Source organism: Hypanus sabinus, chromosome 11 (genome assembly GCF_030144855.1).
Source record: "Hypanus sabinus isolate sHypSab1 chromosome 11, sHypSab1.hap1, whole genome shotgun sequence".
NCBI classification, from domain to species: domain Eukaryota; kingdom Metazoa; phylum Chordata; class Chondrichthyes; order Myliobatiformes; family Dasyatidae; genus Hypanus; species Hypanus sabinus.
The window spans coordinates 78,142,033-78,167,199 of NC_082716.1; the positions used below are offsets into that span (position 1 = coordinate 78,142,033).

A 25,167-nucleotide genomic window follows, 5' to 3' on the forward strand; every position below is an offset into this window, starting at 1 on the left:
GGCAATTGCCAGCAGTTTCTTTATAATACTGCTAGTTGAGAATCAGTGGAGAGTGAAGATCAGAGTTCAGGAGTTAAAAGATCGAGGAAAGTCGATTTCGACGGTGAAACAGGTTCGACCTTGTTTGATCCTCATTTGGAAGGAATTCGTTGACTGTCCCTGTATTAATCCCTGTGAATAGCAGAAAGGATTGGGAACAGTTTGTAAAGGAAAGATCAGTGCCTTTAAGCAGTTTCATTTTTCCATCTCTGTAAATTCTTTGTGGGAAAAGTTCGATTTGGAATCGCAACAACACGACATGAAAGAGAACTTAAATCGTCTTAAAAATTCTCTCCCTTAAATGGACTGTAAGCATTTTGAACTTTTGCAATACTGCTTTGAAGAACTGTTTAAGCTGCCGCACAGCAGCTGATTTCTGGTTACGTTGGTGATTTGTTTACTTTTGGGGGTTTGTTTTTCAATGTTTAATAAACATTTTGTTTGTTATCAAAACCCTGCCTCACTCATATATTTATTGTTGCTGAGTCCGTAACAACACGATCGATGCCTCCACAAAATATGATGCACCCCACAATGTAGTTACACTTATTTTACAAAATAAGCACAAATTTTTATCTTAAACAGTGTACAAACAACATATACACATTTCCGCAATCATGGCAGAATATTTCATTTCTTTAGTGATGGGAAAGGCACCATAAAGCCAACCTGAGTGCATCAGCTCAGTTTAGGACCCAGGAGTGAAACAACAGAACACTTAGCACAATGGCACACTTAAAGTTAATAAAATTAAGCTAAACTTTGGTGTCTGACTGAATGCCAGTGTGGAGGGGGATCAGTGGGACAACTATGAGAATATACTAGGGAAGATAATGAAGTGCATACACTCACAGCAATGACAGCAGAAAGACTAGGTTTGTGTGTGAATGAATGTGCGTGTTTAAGGAGAGTATTTACTGAGTGCTCTGTTACACCTCAAGTTCCATTACATCTTTTGAAATGTTGACATGCTTTTGACAAGAATGCATAACTTGCTGTGAACAAAAATGAACATCAATGCAGAACTTTTCATATGGGCCATATGCTGAAAAGAAATGCTGGAGGGACTGTAAACTGCAGGCCTTTCTTCTGGATCCTTGTGGTATCATGATATTACCAGAAGTTCCAAGTCATCACAAAAATAAACAATTTCATTAATTTCTACACTCAAATGCTTTTGAAAATGGTAAATGTCATTGGAGAGTAAACTCATTGAAAACTTTTTAGAATACTGATATAACTCTTTCTCTCACCCACACCCCACCCCCACAACCAGAGCAAATCATAAAACACAAGTGATTCTGCAGATGCTGGAAATCCAGAGCAACACACAAAATGCTGGACAGTTTCAGGCCGAGACCCTTCATCAGGACTGGAAGGGAAGGGACAGAAGGATAGAGGGGAAGCTGGAAGATGACAAGTGGAAACTATGAAGGGCTGAAGAAAAAAGGTGCCAGGAGGGAGAATAATGAAGAGGGACAAATGGTCAAACTAACTACAGAGTCATCCCTGCAGAAAGCTGAAAGTGGGGAGGGGCAGGTAAACATGTGCTTGGTGGTAAGATCCTGTTAAAGATGGCAAAAGTTGGGAATAATGCATATGGCTAGATATCAGACATTACTTGGTCTTGATGGTGACGTAGTACAACCGAAAAGGTAAGTTGTGTTATATCAAACCAACACAGGCATGATTTTTGGATTAGAAAGTGAGGACGACTCTGGGAGCTTCTAGAAGATTATGGATTGAAGAGGTTTTCCACATCACCAAATACACAAATTAAAGTTCTACAGATGTACTATTGAAAGTATACTTACTGGTTGCTTCATAAACTGGTATGGCAATTCAAATGCACAGGAACACAAGCTGCAGAGAGTAGTGGATTCAGACAGTACATCACAGGTATCTTCCTCTCCACCAGCAAAAGTATCTACAAGAGGCACTGCCTCAAGATGCCTGAATGGTGGTGATGCCAACTTCTCAAAGCTTCTATCAGGCAGGAAGTTCAGAAGCCTGAAGTCCATATCACAAGGTTCAAGAACAGGTACATCCCTTCAATCATTTGATTGCTGAACCGATTTGCACAATCCTAATCACTATTTCAATATCGTAATGCTATGATCATGATGGATTTATTTTTGTTATTTTGTTCTAATTATGTTCTCTCTTGTATAATTCACATTTAAATTGTTTTTGTTGTGAATGTTATCTCTCTAATGCTATGTGACTGATGCTGCTACAAGCAAACATTTCACTGCATCTATGCATATGATAATAAACTTTGACTTGACTAGACAGTTGTAGTACATTCCTTTTAAATCTTCAGTGCTGACTGGACTGTGGAGCTCCAATTATCCATCATTTTTACTTTTTTTGTTTTATTCTACTGCATGTAGTCCTTGATATCCAAGGGGATGGGGGAGAGGGGAATAGTGGAAGTGAGAAAGGAGAACTTGATGTGTGTTTCACCTTTTTAATACTAATCAGAGTAAGGTTTCAATAACCAATTCATGATTTGGCTTAAGCCAGGGATTCCCAACACTTTTTTTTATGCCATGGACTAATACCATTAACACCTAGCTTAAACTCTATCATAGTGAGTTCTTAAAATGGGTTGCTTTTTCAGACTATGTAAAGCACCAAAGTCAAAAATTAATTTGACTACAGATTTCAAATTTAAGACAACGAAATAAAAATTCAAACTCACAGGAAAAAGTCTTCTTCTTCATCAGAGTCATCTTCTAACAGGTTCCGCTGCAAAAATAAAAAGAATGCTTATCAAATGGGCCACAAATTGGAAATCCTCAGGATAATTCAGTGAATTGCTCCATCACATATGGTCAACTACATCTATGCAGCAGCTCAATGGTTATAGTAAAATTAATTTTCTCACCTGGAAGGACTGTTTGGGTGGTTGCACGCAGAAATCAAAGTTAATCATACTGAACCTAACTTAACTCTTAAGTTACTATTTTACTACTCCTTCATCTCAATAACACAGAAGTCTACCAAATCATTAAAAATTCAGATTCCTATAACTGGTATTTGTTAGAAAGGAGCATCATAACTGTCCTGGGTTGTTGGACTTAATTGTACCCGAAGTTAGTAGAATTCTACTGTCGTTGGTAGAATCTCAGATGGAGGAAAGGGCATACAGGAGTGAGATATACCAACTCGTGGAGTGGTGTCACAGCAACAACCTTGCACTCAATGTCAGTAAGATGAAAGAGCTGACTGGACTTCAGGAAGGGTAAGACGAAGGAACACATACCAATCCTCATAGATCCTCAGAGATCTTGTCACTGCTTACTCTCTCCACTTCTGATCCCTTTAACCTGGTCCCAGCATATCAATACAACTATTAAAAAGGCAAGACAGTCACTATACTTCATAAGGAGTTTGAAGAGATTTGCATGTCAACAAAAACACTCAAAATCTTCAATAGATGTACCGTGGAGAGCATTCTGACAGGCTGCATTGCATCACTGTCTGGTACTGGGGGTGGGGGTGGGGGGTTCTGCTGCACAGGACAGAAAGAAGCTGCAGATTGTAAATTTAGTCGGCTCCATCTTGCGTATTAGTCTACAAAGTACCCAGGACATCTTCAAGGAGCAGTGCCTCAGAAAGGCAGTGTCCATTATTAAGGACCTCCAGCATGCAGGGCTTGCCCTTTTCTCACTGTTCCCTTCAGGTGGGAGATATAGAAGCCTGAAGGCACACACTCAGTGATTCAGGAACAGCTTCTTCCCCTCTGCCATCCAATTCCTAAACAGACATTGAACCCATGAACACTACTTCACTTTTTAAATATATATTATTTCTGTTTTAGCACGATTTTTAATCTATTCAATATACATATACTGTAATTGATTTACTTATTTTTACTTTTTTCCTTCTACATTATGTATTACATTGAACTGCTGCTAAGTTACCAAATTTCATGACACATGCCTGTGATAATAAACCCAATTCTGATTCTTAAGTCTTTGGCTAATAGTTTTAAGAATGAATTAATAATAGTATGCCAATAGCAACACTGGAAATTCAGTAAGTAGGGAACATTGCAATGAGATGAGGGACCAGAGAAAGAAGAGGAAATGTGAAGGAAGGAAGATCTGAGTAATTTTAACGTCAAATCTGAGCCAAAAAGGAAATAAAGAATTAAAATTAAATGCAATTTTAAAAGCATCGTTTTTCAAAATTTCAAGCAATGATGCTCTAATTGTAGTACTAAGATTCCACTGCTTTAATTGTCTATTTTCTGGCAATTAAAAAAATTTTTATAGGTAAAGAAGTACTTATTCTATTAATTGCTTACATTATGCACCAAGGTGTTCTCTTCAGTTACCAAAGGTAAAAGTAACCTTTAGCCAGGGGCAGAGGACATCAGATGGTCCAAGCCCAGGTAGGTACATTGTCCAGGGTTTCCAATACCCATCCTGCTTGGACATGGGTTACAGTGATGTCATCCATGAACCCCATATTGCAGGTTGTCAGATGCTAGGCTCCAACACTGGGTCTCAGGTTACATCTGTTACTAATGAGGAGGTTCATACCCATGATATACTAGATGGAGGAGATGGTTCAAGATGGAATCCCTTCTTGATGGTCTTGCCACCTGGTTGTAAAGTAGACTGAAGTGAAGCGTAGCTTGAATCCTCCTAGGTAACTGGTGATCATGTCTCGTGTCAGTGGCAGGATATGGTAGTGGTCCAAGCCAACCTGGATGAGGATGTTTGGAATTGATCTGTTGGCATTGGCTAGGTTTAACCAGATAAACGTTAGGTTGCCTTTCTTTTGCCTGGTCTCGCAGAACAACTGGATGATTATTAAGTTGTGTTCAAGGCACCGAGAAAAACCCAGGATGCCACCTATCTGGATGGATGTGTTAATTTAATGGTTCTCGATTAAGTAAGAGGTCAGCCTTCTCACAAGCACAGCCACTCCTGCATTTTGCTGGTTAGATCTTTGACACTTTCTTCGTCAGGTGAGCTGTTTTTGAATTGTTTGTTCAGGGTCATTATCTCATTTCTCAGGTGGTGAGACTCCCTTTCTCTCCTGCTTAGTTGCTGTGAATGCTCAAGATCCCCTTTCCTCTCCACTGGGCCAAATCACTCTTTAGCAAAATTGAAGACAATGGCTGTGAAGGGGTCGATTTTTCTGTAGACCGATCCTGCCAATGTACCATCCAAGATGCAATCCAGATAGTCACTGAACTGCTTCAAAAGATACATTCTCTGATCTGGGCCATCTGATCCTCATTTTTCCTTGATGAATGGATTAGATGTCCGAGGGGGCACTTACTTGGACCCTTCTTTGCCACTGGGGTGGCTCAGGTGTGGAGAGGTCTTCAACTTCAGGTGCTTTTGTAGCTTTCTTTCATGTTCTTTGGCTGAGAGCCAAGCAGCACATTCCAGTGTCAGTTTATACAGCCAGCATTTTACAGGAATTGTGCCAAAAATAGATTCTACTTTTAGTCCCAATTTCATACTGAAATGTAGGGCTCATGAAAATTACAGGGAGGTTACAAGCTAGATACTCCTAAAATGCTGCTAAACAGAACACCATAAATTGTATATCAACATACTAATTTCCCTGTTCTCTCTCTGCATTGCCAAATGTTGCTGCCTATTAAGACGTTAAAATATTTCCAGCAAATTGTAGTGTTGCAGCTTAAGAAATACTAATGTATACATATACCATTGTAATTACAGCAAAGGTGACTTTTATATATACACTCTAACGATGCCAAAGAAAATCTTCTGGAAGGACTCAACCACCTAATTAAAGCATACAATAAAAATATCTTTGAATCATTCTGTAATTTATACCTACAATTTAAGAGCTTTAGCTTTTGAAATCAGAGCTCCCATAAATCAAAGGGGTAATAGCTCTTTTCCTTGTTTCTGTGGCCCCTTTCACATGAATCTATCCATGTATTCATAGTTTGAATTGGTATAGTAGAACAGCATCACATAACCCCCACTCCCATGAGTCAGGAAAGATAAAAACAGAGGGGGGTGAAAATTAAGGCAACTGAAAGTACTGTACTCATTTGTGTTAAATGATAATGATCAGAATTGGTGGAAAAAGTCAGCCGAAAACTTGATATCTGTTGCCATCCTATTCCAAAATTATCCAGTTTAAATTAATTAACAATTAGATTGACAAGTGAAATCAGATAGCAGATTGAAAAAAGAACGAAACAGAAAGATAGTGTGGAAGGAGGGGGGAGGAAGAAGTGGTGGTTATCATAAACTGTTAAACCCAATATTCCTATTACTACACTGGGCATTGTTCGAGTAATATAGGAAGCTGAGGTCACAATGAGAGTGAGAAGGCGAATGAAAGTGATAGATGATTGGAAGCTCAGAGTCACCCTTGTGGAATGAATGATACGTTCAACAAAGTACATTTTGCTTCCTCTAATGCAGGGGTTCCCAAACTTTTTTTTTAAAAAGACGCCATGCACCCACTACCATTAGCAGAGGTCTATGGACCCCAGGTTGGGAACCCCTGCTCCTAATGTAAAGAACATTCTGTGCATTGTGAGCATAGAATACAATACACAATGAGCAGCAGAAGCAATACAGCAAGCAACTTTGAAGAATGTAGACTTTTTTTGGTAGACAAATTCTTGTTATTAATTTTGTTTAAGTGTGAAATGAATGAGTGAGAAGGTCATATTTTGCAGAAACTGCCACATCCCTTGAGCTGCTCTTTTTGGCTTTATTAACTTTCTAGTATTTACCAGTCCTCACTCACTTCAACTGTGGTTCTGTACCTAATGGAGCTCTTGATAGAGGAAGACTCGAGATCTGTCAAGTTCACTTTGTGCTTCCTGTTGAGCTGTTGACAAATTATGATCAATTTTTCAACAGACCAGAAAACCATTGGAGATCAAACTCAAGAGGTGGATCATTTTGGGAACTAAAATTCAACCCATTCCTTCTAAGCACCTTACACTTTTATCTGATTCCAAATCACTTACACATAGACAATATTATATCCTGAAACAAGCACATCTGAATTGGGCCTGATAGAAATATTCATTATAGGGATAAATTCCCCTTGAACCACAATTTTAAATCTCACTATTAGTGGCAAAATTTTTGGATGGATAAATAAAGAATGTTATAAATTTATACTTTCTAATGTAATATTAAAAAATCTAATTGAATTGAAACCCATCCACAAGTTTTGCCACATATTACCACTGTAATCAGCTCCAACCCATGTTATATACCCCTAGGATTCTTTTTTTTTCTGTGGACTGTCACTTTAAAATGCCAAGGTAATTGAGAGTGACTTTCGCTATGTTGGATTTCTACTGACTATAGAATTGCTGGGTTGCCATGGTGAAAGAGAGGTGGTTATTTGATGGACAATGGGTATTTCGTTCACAGCATGTTTATATTAAACAAGATCAGATTATTCTCTCAGACACACATGGTCAGCGTCGAGATAGTTTCAATCATGGAAAGATACCAGTGAGTGGGGTCGATGGTTTAAACTTTCAGTAGCCCAAAGGGGTGAGTTGAGTATTGATCCAGAGTACTGATAATGCCTCTCATAAGTTGCTGCATCTGGAAGCAGTTGCAGAGAAGAGGGGAGAGAAACGTTTGAAACAGAAGAAACCTAGTGACAAAGAGATCACTATTTGGACTGTCTCCAAGTAACCCGTAAGGGTGAGCTTGATTCCATTCGAATAGGAAAGTGTGGTTGTCACATAGTTAATCCACAGGAGTGGGTTCTCTGGTGAGGAAAAACCTGTATGAATACCACGTGTGTGTTAACCCTTGTATGGGTGTGGTAGTTCACTGAAGAAGGCACCCCTGTGGCAAATCACTGTTGGAGTTATTTCGTATGTCTTGGAACTGGATAAGTGACTATCACGTTGTGTGATTGGGGTAACCTTATGGAATCTACCGGGGTGTCTACCCTTGCCTGGGTGGTAGTTCCCTTGAAGATGGTCCCCTTTGTGATAAGCTTCTGTTGGTGATAATCCATACGTGGATTCGGTTTGAGTATCCTGTGGCCACCACTTTGGGATGACCCATAGCTGAATTCGGGTATGGTATTGTGGTAACCACTTGTGAGGAAGGACATTCTGTGAAGATCACCGTCGGTAATACTTTATGTGTGGACTTGGAGCTGATGACAGAAGACCAACGGCACTTGTTTGACTGTTTTTCTCCTATCCTGGAGTTCGCCTTTGGATTACAAATTTCTCTTCCATACCAACAATAACTCCATGCACTGAACTGAACTTTGTTACATTACCATCGTAAGACTTTAAATCTTGCCACCAGAGCTTGAATGAATTTGGGAATTATATTTACGCACATATATATGCATAACACTACTATCTTTTGATTTACCTGGTTTACGTTACTATATCAAGTAGTTACTAAAATAGTGATTTTAACATCAAAACCAGACTCCATGTGTGTTCTATAGCTGCTGATACTTTTACAGGATTGTGTGTATGTAACACCTAGAAACTACAGGTTGATACCCCTCCAATTCCAACTTCTACCAACTCCAATTTTTTCAGTCCATCAACCAGGGCCTAGACTACTGGTTTAATACAAGGTATGCTAGTCATGGGACTTTGCATATCAGCATAGTGGTCTTCTAATCCTGAGATCAATTCATCCTAACTCCCAACACACTGTCATAGGGAGACCAGTCACCCACTCAAAGTCTTCTCTAAAGTGAGCCAACCATCCATTTGAGTAACAAAATTGTTCAGCTATGCAGATCAACTGTTTAAGCTAAACATATCAATATTTTTAACAAATTCTTTATAAAATTTTCATTTCTAAATTCTTATGGAGCCACATTGCATTTGATATATTTATAAACAGTAATAGAAGAACACCACACTTTAATTCATCCAGATTCAATAATTTCAGGTAAGTTAATTTAATTTATTTAAGGATCATATACATTCTTGTTGTGTGCACCCCAACATGCCTTTTCTTCCCCCTCCCCAGCATTCTCTCAATTATTCTAGTCTTAGTTCTATACACAGCTCCACCACTGTCCTGGAATGAGAAACTGCCTTTTGGCTATGGTGCAATTTGGGCAGTCTAGGTCTGCTTTTCCCCCAGACACAGATCATGGTCTATACGGGCCATGAAATGGAGACTGTAATATTTTTCTCAAAATATTTGTTTGTGCTCCATGCAGGTCACATTCAATACAGACAAGCAGTGTACACTATACAATACAGAGGCAAGATTTAAAAAAACCCACTTTTTTAAAAATTTTTATTCATGCCTCCAACATGCTTAATAATGCATTAAAAAACCAATTTGCTTTCACATTAATTATGCACCTTAACATTAATTAACATCAAATTTGAATCAGTAAACAATATCCACCTTTCATGTCCCTTGAAAGCCTTAGCACTTCCACAGATTCATTTTGAATTTGTTTTTTCTATCTAACCTGAAAGCTGCATTAATTCCATCCCTCCCTTAGTGAGCACACCACATTGAATCTTTAACATCAGTAGTGGGGAATCTTTTGAAAACAATCTACGAGTTATGGTAGCTGGATGCATATTGATCAGTAAATGGATACAACATTGACTTGCAAGGAGAAAAACCACTAGGTCACTTTTTGATGAGGACAATGCTGCACAAGGACTTCAAAATGGGAAAATAATAAATTCTACACATGTTTGACAGTAAATTTGAAACATGGAATTAAAGGGATGTTGGCAACATGTATAAATAAAGAACACTAAAGGGCATCCAGGTAAATACTTTTACTATCTTGTAGAAGACAGACAATGGTATTCCCACCAGTTAGTAACAGTGGCCAGTGCTTGGGAATGAATGCTGCATTCGATATTATTCAGATTTGTGCATTTAGTTAACATTTCAAAGACACAAAGGATGCAAATACATTCAACAGTTAACCGCATAGTGAATAAAAAAACAGAAAATGCTGGAAACAGAACAGGAAAAAAAATTAAACAGAGAGAAACAGTTAGCATTTGACATCATAGACTCTTCATAGGTTGACTTTGGACTGAAACATTAAACTGTTTTACTTTCCACAGTTGCTGCCTGACCTGCTGGATCTTATCAGCATTTTGTTTTATAAATTTCAGATTTACAGCGTCTGCAGTTTTTAAAAAAATTTTCAGTGAGGATTGTAATAGACATGTAATAAATAAAACTTAATCCAGAATTGTACAAAATGATGCACTTTGGTAGAAAGGGCAAAGAGAAATGCTGTAACACAGGTATAGCCAGATGCAGGAAGAAAGGGACCTTAATGCACATATGCATAAACCTTCCTTGGGCAGGTTTAGGCTTAAAAGCATGAGAACCCAGGCTTCATAATGAGTACAGCATCACAGGAGACTTAAATTATTGGTTTAGGCACTTCTCAATAACTGTTTCTAATTATTGTCACATATTTTAGGAAGGATATGAAGTGCTTGGAGAGAATGGAGAGAAAAAATATTTTGACTTTTAACCAAAGTGGGAAATGTAAGATTTTCCCTGCTGTTGTGAACAATACTGGTCTGAAACATTAACTGATTTGCTTTCCACAGATGCTGACTCACATGACAACACAACCAACAGGAGCTCATTTGGCAATTCATCATAATCATGGCTGATCTTTTATTTCAGTGTCATTTCTTTTCACTACCTCTGTATTCCACAATTCCATTAATATCAAGAGACTTGATTACCAAGTTGCCACTCTTTGTGAGTAGAGAATTAAAAAGATTCATCTTAAGAAAATTTTATCTAACTTGCTTTGTCTGTGTTAATGTTGCAAGTTGCAATCAGATCACTTTTTATTCTTCCAGACTTTAAAGACAACAGGGCCAATCTACTTAATTATTCCTAATATGGAATTATTAGGAATTTAAATTCCTAATAATTTAAAAAAAAAGGCTGCATCCATCATTAAGGACCCCCATCACCCAGAAAATGCCCTCTTCTCACTGCTATGATCAGGAAGGAGGTACAGAAGCCTGAAGGTACTCAGCAATTCAGAATCAGCTTCTTCCCTTCTGCCATACAATTCCTAAATAGGCACTGAATCCACGAACACTACCTCACTACATTTTATTCCCCCGCCCCCGCACTACTTATTTAATTGCCCCTGCAGTATAGGTGAGTAACAGATCTAGGGTAGAATACAATTGGATAAATCCAGAATTAGCATAAACTCAACTAAATCTCACCATTTAAATACACTTTTATGCTTTGTACATAAAGTAGATAACTTTTTAAAAAAGTACACCACATACAGGTCCACTCACTGTCTCTCACCACTTGAAACCTCTTCACTTCCTCCTCCTCCCTACTCTCAACCTCTCGATAGTGTCAAAGCACATTTGGAAACATGACCTGCTGAGAATTTTCAGTATTTTTCATTTTTATTTCAAATTTTCAGCATCCACCATTTGATGAATTTGCAGAAAAAAAAAGTTCTGAAATGGCTCCAGAGATTAGGAACTTAGCATTAAGGGAAGTGCAGGAGAATGGGAGACGGGTTTCAGAGCAGAGAAGGTCAAGGTGAGATATCAAAGAGATATCCAAACCAAAGTGCAGGACAGGAGGAAACATTGAGTAGATGGAAACAGCTCCAAAAAGGATCAAAAACCAAAGCACAAGTTTACAGTAACTAGCAAAAGGATTAAAGATGCAACAGTGATTAGTATCTGGAATGCATTGCCAATAAGGTGATTGACAAAGGTTCAATCATACCCTTTGAGGGGGAAATTAGGTCAGGACTTCACAATATAAAATTTTGCAAGAGTCTATTGAACAGATGGAGAACGAGCAAGGATGAAAGTGGCCAAATGGCCACCTTCTATACAATTACCTTTTTTTAAAATTCCTATTTTGATGATAAACACCATTTACATTGTCACAATGGGATTAAAGTGAAAGGAAAACAACCATTTAAACCCGGAAGTGATCTAGAAAAATATTTTACAGAAGAAAATGACAAATTGAGCTGCCCTATCAAATATGTTGCTGGATTCTACGAACTGAAGTCTAAAGCCAGTAAAGCTGCCAAAATGTCCATAATCTATTGCTTAAAGTTAATACATACTGTACTTTCAATTAAAATTGGAACTCGACTGGTGTGAAGGTTTAGAGGACATGTCTGATGGTAATTCAATCATGACCTCAGCATTTGAATGCATTAAGAACAGAATAATAGATTAACATTTATTTACTCTTCACCCATCATCTATTAGACTTTAACAAGTATCATCTTAATACAAACGATATAACTTTATGTAGTCTCTTAACAACTGCAAGACATTGCAAAGTGCTCAGATAATGAAGTAATGCTGAAATAGAGTCACCATTATAAAGTGGTAAATGCTGTCGCCAATTTGCCCTCAGCAAATTCTAAAGCACCAAATTTTCTGTCAAAACTATTTTGACATAAATATTGGCAAAACAGATGCTACAGATAACAAAACTATCCTTCCAAATCAGTCTATTTTTTCAAAAATCTATATCTCCATTTGAGAATACATGCATTAATGACTAATTAAAATCCTAAATGTTCTCATACCAAATGAAGAAACTTATTTAATTAAATACTGTAGGAGACCATACAGACCACAGCAACATCAGCTCACCACTTTCTACTCCCTCATAACAATCAAAAAATACCATTTTTCCCCCCAGTACAACTTTCCAACAGAATGCAATACCCAAATACTATTAATAAATTCAATGGTAACAGACTTGATTGGACCTTCTTAATGGATTTGATTCAGCAACATGCAATAACTTGGTAAAACATCCCATTGCAACTCTGACCAAATTTAACACAATAATAGGTGACAAAAAGCTTAGTTAAAAAGGGATGTGCTTTAAGGTGCATATAAAAAAAGAGGAATAAGACAAAAGATTTTAGGAAATAACTTGCAATTCTTTTAGCTTTCTCTGAAGGCACAGTCACCCAAAATGCTGCATTTACATTTAGATGTTTAGGTGGATCAATCCTCAAATAATGAGGCACATTATGAGGCAATTCATATCTAGCTTCAGCAAAACATGAACAGCATTTATGCATGAGGTAATGAGCAGCCAGACAGTGGCCATCCTCAACTAGAGATACTCTAACCCAGGGGTCGGCAATGTTTACCACTGAAAGAGCCAATATGGACCCATTTCCCACAGAAAAGAAAACACTGGGAGCCACAAAACCCGTTTGACATTTAAAATGAAATAACACTGCATACAACGATTTTTTTTGCCTTTATGCTATGTATAAACAAACTATAATGTGTTGCATTTATGAAATTGATGAACTCCTGCAGAGAAAACGAAATTACATTTCTGCATGCAACAAAAACATTTTGAACTCCGAAAAAAAGACGTTGGATTGAAGGTTACTCCATAGTTAGCCTACCTTGGATCGAAGAATTAAAAGAAAGCGCACACTGGCGGGTGTCAGGCATTGGCAGTGGTGATGTATATTAATAGCGATAAAAAACACGTTGTAGCGGTGTGCTACACGCAGCGCTAAAATAAAGACACTGCAGTCAAAGGTAACTTTATTCGAACTAAACAGCCTTGCTTTAAAGCCTCCCTCAACCCGTCCCCGTGGGCGCGGATGCTCCAAAAGACATGTACTCACAAACCCCTGTAGGCCATCTCCCTTAGCCAGAACGGTGGCTAATTGTGAGCCGGTTCGTATGTGCCAGGAAATGGGGTCTCCACAACGTTTTTAGATTGTACAAGATCAGCATAATCTTCAAATTTCGAATTACATTTCAAAAACTAACAAACCACAGGGAGCCGCAGCACAGAGATAAAAGAGGCGCATGCGGCTCTGGAGCCGCGGGTTACTGACCCCTGCTCTAGCCACCTTTAATATTAGCATTGTTAAATTATTTGGGCTAAACAAATACTAAAACAGCATTAGTTTTTCCCCAATATTCTCAACTAGAAAATCAAGTTAGAAGTTGAGTAATCTCCAGCAAGTGACTTATCTGGCACCCAAGAATTATCTAACATCTCTACAAGGTACAGAAAAGGAATGGGGTAGAATATCCTTGTCTGGCATGGATTTAAGCAGCTCTAAGGATGCTTGGGAAGTTTGATATCCTACTGAATCAAATAGTGAACATGACTGGCACTCCATACATCACCTTAAAATTTCATTCCTCTGACACCAATGCACCACAGCCAAATTGTTTGCCATGTGAAAAATGCACTGCAAAAACTTATCCAAGACTTAAATGGCAATGCATATACCCATTTCCTCTACAAACAGAAGAAATAGAGCTGAAGAATGAGAACACCACCAAAAGCAAATTTCCCCCAGTGTTCACATCACTACCAGTGTTCCTTTTCATTACTTGAACTAAATTCCCCAGCCAATAAACCTATAGCAGCATATTCCCCACAAGGCCTGCAGTGGGCCAATGGTAATCAGGAAATTAAAATATATGTAGGTCCTTTGGCTGATGGCATTAAAGCAAGTGAGGTCAAAGATTACAGATAAGAGACAGAATGACAGATTTACAAATAAGTCTCCGAATTTTCAAATCTGGGTTGCATTGACATATTTGGCCTTGGTTGAAGGTGTTGTGTAACAGGAAATAAAGGCAGATAAGCAAGCACATAAGTGAATGGGACTTGGTACAAGGTGACAGGATATCTTTGGGTTTACAAAGCTTGGTGATCCATTGGAGTACCGAAATTCATGAACAAGTTGGTCAATAAAAATGTGCTGAGAGGTTAATTCTAGAATAGGGACATAGATTTTATCTCGAGTGGAAGAGAAAATGGGTGTACTGATATTGCTGCAAGGAAATCTGAAGATGTAAAACTTGAGAAAAGTTTAGTTGAATCTCAGGGTAATTCTAAGGAAGGGTTAAAGTTAGTGGTTAGGAAATGGTGCTTGCACCAAGAACAGAAAAAAAGGATTTGTTCTATCCACAATTCAGCTGGAGGAAAGCTCTACTCATCTGGTATTCAATGTGGAAAAGCAGTGTGACAATTTGGAAAGTAGATGGACAGAGAGGCAATGGTGAGGTAAAGGGTTCAGCGTACATAAGAAAAACCATTGCAATGGTTTCATAAGACAATATTTAGATGAGATAATATTTTCATCTGCACATAAGAGAATCGCGCAGGAAATCACTGCAGCAGATCTAACACAAGAGGACACAAATACAGAGTAAAGATATTTCACTGGAATTATAATGAGCTTTGGTGAGATCACAACTGCAATTTTGTAGACGAGTCTAGAGCCCCAACCTAAAGGATATACTAGTAACAGGGGGAATGAACAAATTTTCTCCAGCTTGTTTCCTGGGATGGTGGAGATGATCTTGCAAGGAGATATTTAGTAAACTGGGCACCTACTCTGTAGAAGTAAAGAATGAGAAGTGATTTCAAGATATAAAAATATTTACAGGATTTGATAAAATAGATGCTGACTCGGATGTCTAAAACGAGGGCTCAGTATCTCAAAATACAGAGTCATCCCTTCAGCATATACATGAAGAAACTTGTTCACCCAAATTAGAGAAAGTCTTCCAAATTCTCTAACCTCACAAGATTGTAAAGGCTTGGTATCTGGATACTTTCAAAACAAACTGATTAACTTTGGATACCAAGTTAATTAAAGAATACAAGTAAATACATAGAAATGGTGCTCAAGTAAATATCAGCCATGATCTTTTTAAAATGGTGAAGCAGACTTGACGGGCCAAATGGTGAACACCTGCCTTTATTTCTCATTCTTATTCCCAGGATGCACAAATTCAGAAAAGAACAGAACAAATCTGTATAATACTACTCAGTGGTGAGAAATTTGAAATTATTTGTGTCAGCACTTGTCTCAAATCAAACAAAGGCGGGACAAATTTGGGAAACAGAACATTCAGGGACAGAGAGCGACTGAGTACAAGTCCAGTTATTGTAACAACACAGGGATCAAAGATAATCTGTTGGAGATGCAGTTCATTCAGTGATCTTTTGATTCCATTTGTATCAAAGACTTTACCATGAGCTGAAGAATTCAACTATTTATCTCAGGCTTGGGGAGAAATTGGCCCTTTTTATTTTTCAGTGACTTTTTTTTGAATGAGGAAACTGGTATTATGAAACATGACAACTTTCCCTGTGTTATGCTCAATGCAACAATGAGAAATTCATGATACTGCATAATGGTACAATCAAACAAACCTTGTATCACAAATCAATTGCATTCATTGTAATATTTCAGTACAGTCTAGACAATTTTATATTATAATCCTGAATAGTGGACAACTATGATGCTACTTAAAATGTACTTCAAGATTAATTATGACAAATCATACTGCCTTGAGATAAAAAGGTGAAAGCTGTCCTTAAAAAAAAAGCACAATGCATCTACACTCAATGACCACTTTATCAAGTACACTTGCCTGCTAATGCAAATATCTAATCAACCCATTATGGGACAGCAATTCTATGTATAAATGTCTGCAGATATGGCCATAAGGTTCAGTTGTTATTCAAACCAAACATCAGAATGGGCAAGAAATGTGATCCAAGTGGCTTTGACCATGGAATGATTGTTGGTGCCAGACAGGATGATTTGAGCATCAAAACTACTGATCTCTTGGGATATTCACGCAGTCTCCAGAGTTTACAGATAATGGCATGAGAAACAAAACATCCAGTGAGTGGCAGTTGCGGGTGAAAACACCTTGCCAATGAGGAAAGATCAGAGGAGAATGCCCAGGTGTTTAAGCTGACAGGAAGGTAACAGTAACACAAGTAATGATGAGAGAGTCTGATTAGGAACAGTCAACATAGATTTGTGCATGGAAGGTCATGTTTGACAAATCTTACTGAATTTTTTGAAGACGTTACTAGGGAAGTTGACAAGGGTAAAGCAGTGGATGTTGTTTGTCTATATGGACTTCAGTAAGGCCTTTTACAAGGTTCCACACGGAAGGTTAGTTAGGAAGGTTCAATCGTTAGGTATTAATATTGAAGTAGTAAAATGGATTTAACAGTGGCTGGATGGGAGATGCCAGAGTAGTGGTGGATAACTGTTTGTCAAGTTGGAGGCCGGTGACTAGTGGTGTGCCTCAGGGTTCTGTACTGGGTCCAATGTTGTTTGTCATATACATTAATGATCTGGATGATGGGATAGTAAATTGGATTAGTAAGTATGCAGATGATACTAAGGTAGGTGGCGTTGTGGATAATGAAATAGGTTTTCAAAGATGGCAGAGAGATTTAGGCCAGTTAGAAGAGTGGGCTGAAAGATGACAGATGGAGTTTAATGCTGCTAAGTGTGAGGTGCTACATTTTGGTAGGACTAATCAAAATAGGACATACATGGTAAATGTAGGGCATTGAAAAATGCAGTAGAACAGAGTGATTTAGGAATAATGGTGCATAGTTTCCTGAAGGTGGAATCTCATGTGGAAAGGGTGGTGAAGAAGCTTTTGGTATGCTGGCCTTTATAAATCAGAGCATTGAGTATAGGAGTTGGGATGTAATGTTAAAATTATATAAGGCATTTGTAAGGCCAAATTTGGAGTATTGTGTACAGTTCTGGTCACCGAATTATAGGAAAGATGTCAACAGAAGAGAGAGAGTACAGAGGAGATTTACTAGAATGTTACCTGGGTTTCAGCACCTAAGTTACAGAGAAAGGTTGAACAAGTTAGGTCTTTATTCTCTGGAGCGTAGAAGGTTGAGGGGGGGGATTTGATAGAGGTATTTAAAATTATGGGGGGGGGGGGGATAGATAGAGTTGACATAGATAGGCTTTTTCCATTGAGAGTCAGGGAGATTCAAACAAGAGGACCTGAGTTGAGAGTTAGGGGGCAAAAGTTTAGGGGTAACACAAGGGGGAACTTCTTTACTCAGAGAGTGGTAGCTGTGTGGAATGAGCTTCCAATGGAAATGGTAGAGGCAGGTTCAATATTGTCATTTAAAGTAAAATTGGATAGGTATATGGACAGGAAAGGAATGGAGGGTTATGGGCTGTGTGCAGGTCAGTGGGACTAGGTGAGAGTAAGCGATCTGCACAGACTAGAAGGGCTAAGTTGGCCTGTTTCCATGCTATAATTGTTATATGATTATACAATGAGTTATAGTGGTGAGGGGGAGAGCATCTCTGAACAAACTTGCCAAAACATGAACTGGATAGGCTACAACAGCAGAAAACCACAAACATAGAAATACCCTCAGTGGTCACTTTATTAGGCATATGAACAACTCAATTTAAACCACTGAACACACTGGGTCCTTGAGCCTGTTTTGCTACACAATAGATCAGAGCTGATCTAATTATCAACTCAACACAATATTCCCATCTAGCCATGTAATTTTTCATTCCAGATGAAGGAATTTTATTACTGAATCCAATCAGGGAGATGTTTTCAAGTCAATTAAATTAAGGGTACTGACAAGATGAATGAAGCTATTAAAATACAGACCAGCTGTGTCTATATTGTAAAATCAAGACAAGAATTTACAAATGCTGGAAACAGTAGCAAAATTAATTTAAAAATAAAACAATTTCTGTAGTAACTCAGCAGGTAATGCAGCATCTTTGGAGAGAAATTCGCAGTAAATTTTCTTTCAGACCAAGATCCTTCACCTGGCCTAGGTGAAGGGTCTTGGCCTGAAATGCTGACTGTCCATTTTTCTCCAAGGATGATACCTATATTGCTATGTTCCTCTGGAACAGGGGTTTCCAACCTGGGGCCCGTGGACCCCTTCCTTAATGGTATTGGCCCATGCTATAAAAGAAGTTGGGAACTCCTGCTTGAGAAGTTTTGTTTTTTTTTGCTGTGTCTGCATTTGCAGATGGTGGACCCTGTTGGCATAATTCATATAGAAGTTGTGTTTCTCAAACCAATCTTAAAGTCCAGAACCAAAGAGATTAATTCACATAATTAAATATTTATCAATCAGCAGTTTCCTGCACTCCTGCCACCCCTTCACGTCACTCTCAGGTTGAACATTACTTGCAATACAATTTCACAAAGATAGTATACTGTATGCTACAGGATACTTTAAGTAATTGGGCTTGTGGTTAGCTCATCATAATCTAAATACAATAATCTGAAGCCAGTTTATGTCCTGTATGTACTACCCCATTATAATTCCCCATAGTCATCTACTCAAGAATTCAACACAATTCATAGGAGCAGAATTAGATCATTTGGCCTATTGACTCTGCTCCACCATTCAATCATGGTTTATCCTTTCTCCCCCCTCTTCAGCCCCACTCCCCAGCCCTCTGAAACCTTTGATATTGTGTCCAATCAAGAACCTATCAATCTCTGCCTTAAATACACCCAACGACCTAGCCGCCACAGCTTCCTATTGTAACAAATTCACCACCCTTTAGCTGAAGAAATTTCTCTGCATCTGTTTTAAATGGAGGCCCCTCTATCCTGGGCTATGCCCTTTTGTCTTAGATTCCTCCACCATGGGAAACAGCCTTTCCACATCTACTCTGTCTAGGCCTTTCAACATATGAAAGGTTTCAATAAGTTGCCCCCCCATCCTTCTAAATTCCAGCGAGTACAGACCCAGAGCCCAACGTTCCTCATATGATAACCCTTTCACTCCCAGAATCATCCTTGTGAACCTCCTCTGGACCCTCTCCAATCCCAGCACATCTTTTCTCACATGAGGAGCCCAAAACTGTTCACAATACTCAAGGTGAGGCCTCATCAGTGCCTTATAAAGCCTCAGCATCACATCCTGCACTTGTATTCTAGACTTCTTGAAATGAATGCGAACATTACATTTGCCTACTTCACCACCAATTGCAAGTTAACCTTTAGGGTGTTCTGCACAAGGACTCCCAAGTCCCTTTCCATCTCAGATTTTCTCCCCATTTAGAAAATAGTCTGCACATTTATTTCTACTACCAAAGTGCATGACCATTCATTTTCCAACATTGGCAAATGAAATACACTGTCTTGCCCATTCTCCTAATATGTCTAAGTCCTTCTGCATCCCAGCAGTTTCCTCCACACTACCTGCCCCTCCTCCAGTCCATATCATCTGCAAACTTGGCAACAAAGCCATCTATTCCATCATCTAAATCATGGATATACAGCATAAAGAGTGTAGAACACCACTAGTCACTGGCAGCCAACCAGAAAAGGATCCTTTTATTCTCACTTGCTGCCTCCTACCAATCAGCCAATGCGCCATGTTAGTAACTTTCCTGTAATACCATGGGGCTCTTAACTTGGTAAGCAGCCTCACGTGTGGCATCTTGTCAAAGGCCTTCTTAATGTCTAAATACACATCCACTGTGTCCCCTTTATCTATCCTACTTGTAATCTCTTCAAAGAATTCCAACAAGTTTGTCAGAAAAAATTTTCCCTGAAGGAAACCATGCTGACATTGTCCTAACACATCCTGTTTCACCAAGTACTCCATAACCTCATGTTTAACCATCAACTCCAACATCTTTCCAACCACTGAGGTCAGGCTTACAGGCTTATAATTTCCTTCCTGCTGCCTCCCACCTTTCTTAAAGAGTGAAGTGAAATTTGCAATTTTCCGGTCCTCCAAAACTATGCCAGAGTCCAATGATCCTTGAAAGATCATTACAAATGCCTCCCTCATCTCTACCACTACCTCTTTCAGAACCCTAGGACCCAGTTCATTTGGTCCAGGTACGTACCCTCAGGGCTTTCAGCTTTGAGCACCTTCTCCCTTATAATAGTAACTGTACTCAGTTCTATTCCCTCACACCCTTCAACATCCGGCACACTGCTCACATCTTGAACAGCAAAGACAGATGCAAAATACTCATTTAGTTCATCTGTCATCTTCTTGTCCCCCATCATTTCCCAAGTCTTATATCCACTCTCATCTCTTATTTTGTTAAGGTGTACATGAAAAAGCTTTTACTATCCACTGATATTATTTGCTAGCTTACCTTCATATTTCATCTTTTCCCTTCTAATGATTCTTTAAGTTGCTCTCTGTACATTTTAGAAGCTTCCCAATCCTTTCTTCCTGCTAATTTTTGGTTTGTTGTGTTTTTACATTAGTTTTGACTTCCTTTGTCAACCATAGTTCTACCATTTTGCAATCTATTTCTTTGTTTTTAGAATCGATCTATCCTTCATCTTCCTCATTTTTCCCCAGAAACTCACACCATTGCTGCTGTATTATCCCTACCAGCATTTCCTTCCAATTTACTTTGACCAACTCCTCTTTCATACCGTCATAATTTCCTTTACTCCCTGAAATACTGCTACATCAGACATTACTTTCTCCCTATCAAATTTCAAGTTGAACTCAATCACATTGTGATCTCTGCTTCCTAAGGGTTCTTTTACCTTAAGCTCCCTAATCCCACTGGTTCATTACATAAAACCCAATAGAGATAGCTGATCCCCAGTGGGCTCAACAAACTGCTCTAAAGAGCCATCTCATAGGCAATTACAAAATCAATCTCAAGATCCATTATCAACTTGATTTTCCCCAATTGATCTGAATGTTGAAATATCCTATGACGACCATAACATTGCCCTTTTGACATACCTTTTCTATTTCCCATTTATAATGTATGGTCTGTATCCCAGCGACTGTTGGGAGGCCTGTATATCACTGCCATCAAGGTCTTTTTACCCTCTCAACCCACAAGGATTCAACATCTTTCAATCTTATGTCATATCTTTTCACTGAATTGATGCCATTCTTTACCAGTAGAGCATGCCACCACCTCTGGCTACCTTCCTATCCACCAATACAACATGTAACCTTGGACATTTAGCTCCCAACTACAATCATCCTTCAGCCATGATTCAGTAATGGCCATAGCATCATATTTGGATCTGTAATAGTGCAACAAGATCATCCACCTTATTTCTTACACTCCATGCAATAAGCTATAGCACCAAGTACTGTATTTACTACCCTTTTTGATTCTGCATCCCTTATGCACTGATACTCACCCTGCTGGCTGCAATTTTGTCCTATCATCTGCCCGCCCTTCCTGACAGTCTGACCTTATGCTGTTTTATTTTTAAAAAATCTGTCCTAAACTGAGTCCCTCAGTCAGTCAGAGTCCCAAGCCATCAGACTCCTCAATACTCAGAGTCCAGACTGACATCTACATCATTTATTATATTGTAATTGGTTCTCTACTGTGCCTATTGTCTTGTTTATTAATTATTGTACTGCCCTATTTTGTGCACTTTATGTAGTCCTGTGCAGGTCTGTACTCTAGTGCAGTTTTTAAATGCTGTTTTAAGTAGTCTAGTGTAGCCTTGTGCTGTTTCACATAGTCTAGTGTAGTTTTGTGTTGTTTCATGTAGCACTAGGGTCCTGGAGAAACATTGTTTCGTTTTTACTGTGTACTGTACCAGCAGTTTATGGTTGAAATGACAATAAGCTTGATTTCACTCTGGTTCTCACACCCAGCAAATTAGTTTAAACCCTTCCCAATAGCTCTAACAAACCTGCCCACGAGAATATTGGTCCTCCTTGGGTGCAGGTGCAACCCGTCACTTTTGCATAGGTCATACCTCCCCCAGAAGATAGCCCAATGATCCAAAAACCTGAAACCCTGCCTTCTGTACCAGTTTTCAGCCACAGATTTATTTGCCAAATTATCCTGTTTCTACCCGCACTGGCACGTGGCACAGGTAGTAATCCAGAAATTACTACCCTGGAAGTCTTGTTTCTCAGCTTTCTACCTAGCTCTCCAAATTCTCTCTTCAGGACCTCACTGCTTTTCCTTCCTATGTCGTTGGTACCAGTATGTACTAAGACATATGGCTGCTCTCCCTCCCTCTCCAAAGTGCTGTGGACATGATCTGATATGTCCCTGACCCTGGCACCTGGGAGGCAACAAGGAAACCTCAATAGAAACTTACCCAGAGCTAATGCCTCTTCCAAGCAGAGCTTCGTTTCACACAAAGCCTGAAACCTCTACTTTCACCACTGGCCTACTCCCAACAATGGCTGCCACTGCTTGTCCCTTCTGTAATTTAATTTGCTGTGCTTTGCTCCCAATGCTGACTGGACTGACAGAATGAGCTTAGACACCCATGAAGCTCTCTTCTTAAACAAGCATCACCAACATACGAGAAACCTCCTCGCTGTGCTCTGCTCCCGCCAGACTCGGACACCGCTATGTATTTAATTATTCAACAACCATAGTAATTAGGGAGCATAGCAATCCAGTAATAAAAATATTATTCATTCCCAAAATGATATTCCAGATCATTTAACATTTTAAGATCACATCCCTGTTCATGTGAGCAATTCAATTAAAATCTATCTGCCCTGGTCATTTGAACTTATGGCCTCTACATCTGAGCCCATTCCACATAGCCCAACATTGATATTTAAGGTGGACTTTTGTATATGATGTCATGGAATGACAGCTGTTCTGAAATCTGTTAATTAAAATACTGACAACCTCACATGGATTCAATTAAAAAACTAACCATGCTTTACGATTAAACAGACAATGAAAAGCTCAGATGTTATGGAAAACCTTTGATTAATACGATAACAATTTGACTTCAGAGAATCTTCAAAGGAAAAAACATTGATCATTCATTAAACATACTGCTTTTACAGGATTCTACATATCCCTCTTTGAAATAGTGAGCTCAAAATAATAACATCTATTGACTTTCATGATACAAATGTGATCTGCTTGTATGTCAACAGAATACTCTTTCAATGGTCTACTAAATTCAAATGGATCACAATGACAGACAGCCAATGATGCACTGGGAATGACAACATTGAGTACAGCATTGCAGAAAGATTTACTCACCCTTTCACTTCTTATAGAACCTGTCACATCATCATCATCCAAGTGTCGTTTAAACTTAGGTGGCATGGTTACAATCCAATGATATATCGTCTTTGCCTCAAACTGAGATCCGAATGATCAACCTACAACAAATTAAGGTACATTATTAATGTACATATTTTTAACACCTCTGGCTTATGTAATTTAATCAAATCATGGCAGAAGTGCAGATATATCTCAATTTTGTTTGCCTTTACTTCAAGGCAACAAAATATTCTATCACCTAAAGGTACAGTGACTAGAGATGAAAACTGACCTCTGATATAGCCCATATCAATGCAGATGATAGACCAATTATAGTGAAACAAGTAAACTAGCAAAAAACAGTTCAACATGTCATTATTTGCCATGTTGTATGATGTGGGTGATTATAGTCTTATCCATGACCAAGCAAATTTATCTACAGAAGTGGTTTTCCATTGCCTTCTTCTGGATAAGTGACCCCAGCCATGATCAATACTCTTCAGATTGTCTGCCTGGCGTCACTGGTTGCGTAACTAGGACTTGTGATGTGCACTGGCTACTCATACAACCATTTACCACCTGCTCCCATGGCTTCATGTGACGGATTCCGGGGGGGGGGTGCCGGCAACACATCTCCACCCTGCTGCCCCGTTCAACATATAGCATAGTGAAAATGTTGTACACAAGTATTTCGAAAGTTGAATCTCAAAAGAGAAAATTCATGGTTCTAATGTAATAATTACTGGAAGGTCTGCAGAGCAGGAACAATTATTACACAAAACTACAAAACAGATGTTCCACAATTTATCTGTGTTCTTCATATGTTCAGCAAAACACCATTGGTGGAGAATGAAAAAGTAAATGCGCTCTGCTGTTACTTAAGGTTTCTAGCAGCCAATTTTCTTTGCAACTTCAGATAAAGATTTTGCATCTCTCTCTCTCACTTGTACCTCAGATCCTATTAAGTTTACTTGTTTAAGTACCACACTCTTCCTTGCTTAATCATTCCAACTATCACTTAATCACTCCTGCTTTCTAATTCAAGACCTTTCCACTCCTCAGTTCTCTCCTTTAACAATCTCTGTATCCCAGATTCTGCACCTTTTCCAATGTTGAGCACCAACTCAGCTTCTCTCTTCTTAATGACCCCCATCCTGATGACTCCTCAGCATTGTGTTTTAAAGCCACTCTGGAGTTACAAAGACTTAAGCCAAAAAGAATCTTAACTATTTACCACTGTTGGACCTAACTGTTTCATTCTAGGATTTGACTAATTGTCTTTTTTTTTGCAGTTTAACAATTACCTGATTGTATTTTATATAGTTACTTACA

At 38.7% G+C, this 25,167-nt stretch overlaps 1 protein-coding gene across 4 annotated transcripts in view; it reads right to left on the reverse strand.

Moving 5' to 3' along the window:
• Window positions 1–25,167, reverse strand: part of vamp4 (vesicle-associated membrane protein 4) — a 98,603-nt gene that overhangs the window by 57,128 nt on the left and 16,308 nt on the right. For 3 of the 4 annotated variants that reach the window (XM_059984807.1, XM_059984808.1, XM_059984809.1), the window contains 2 exons: window positions 23,833–23,954; window positions 2,744–2,790 (listed from right to left, as the gene is read on the reverse strand). In XM_059984807.1, the coding sequence (XP_059840790.1) occupies window positions 2,744–2,790; window positions 23,833–23,898 (113 nt within the window). In that variant the 5' untranslated portion in view covers window positions 23,899–23,954. Of the gene's footprint in view, window positions 1–2,743; window positions 2,791–23,832; window positions 23,955–25,167 lie in introns of those variants that run through there. The other variant, XM_059984810.1, reaches the window with a different exon arrangement.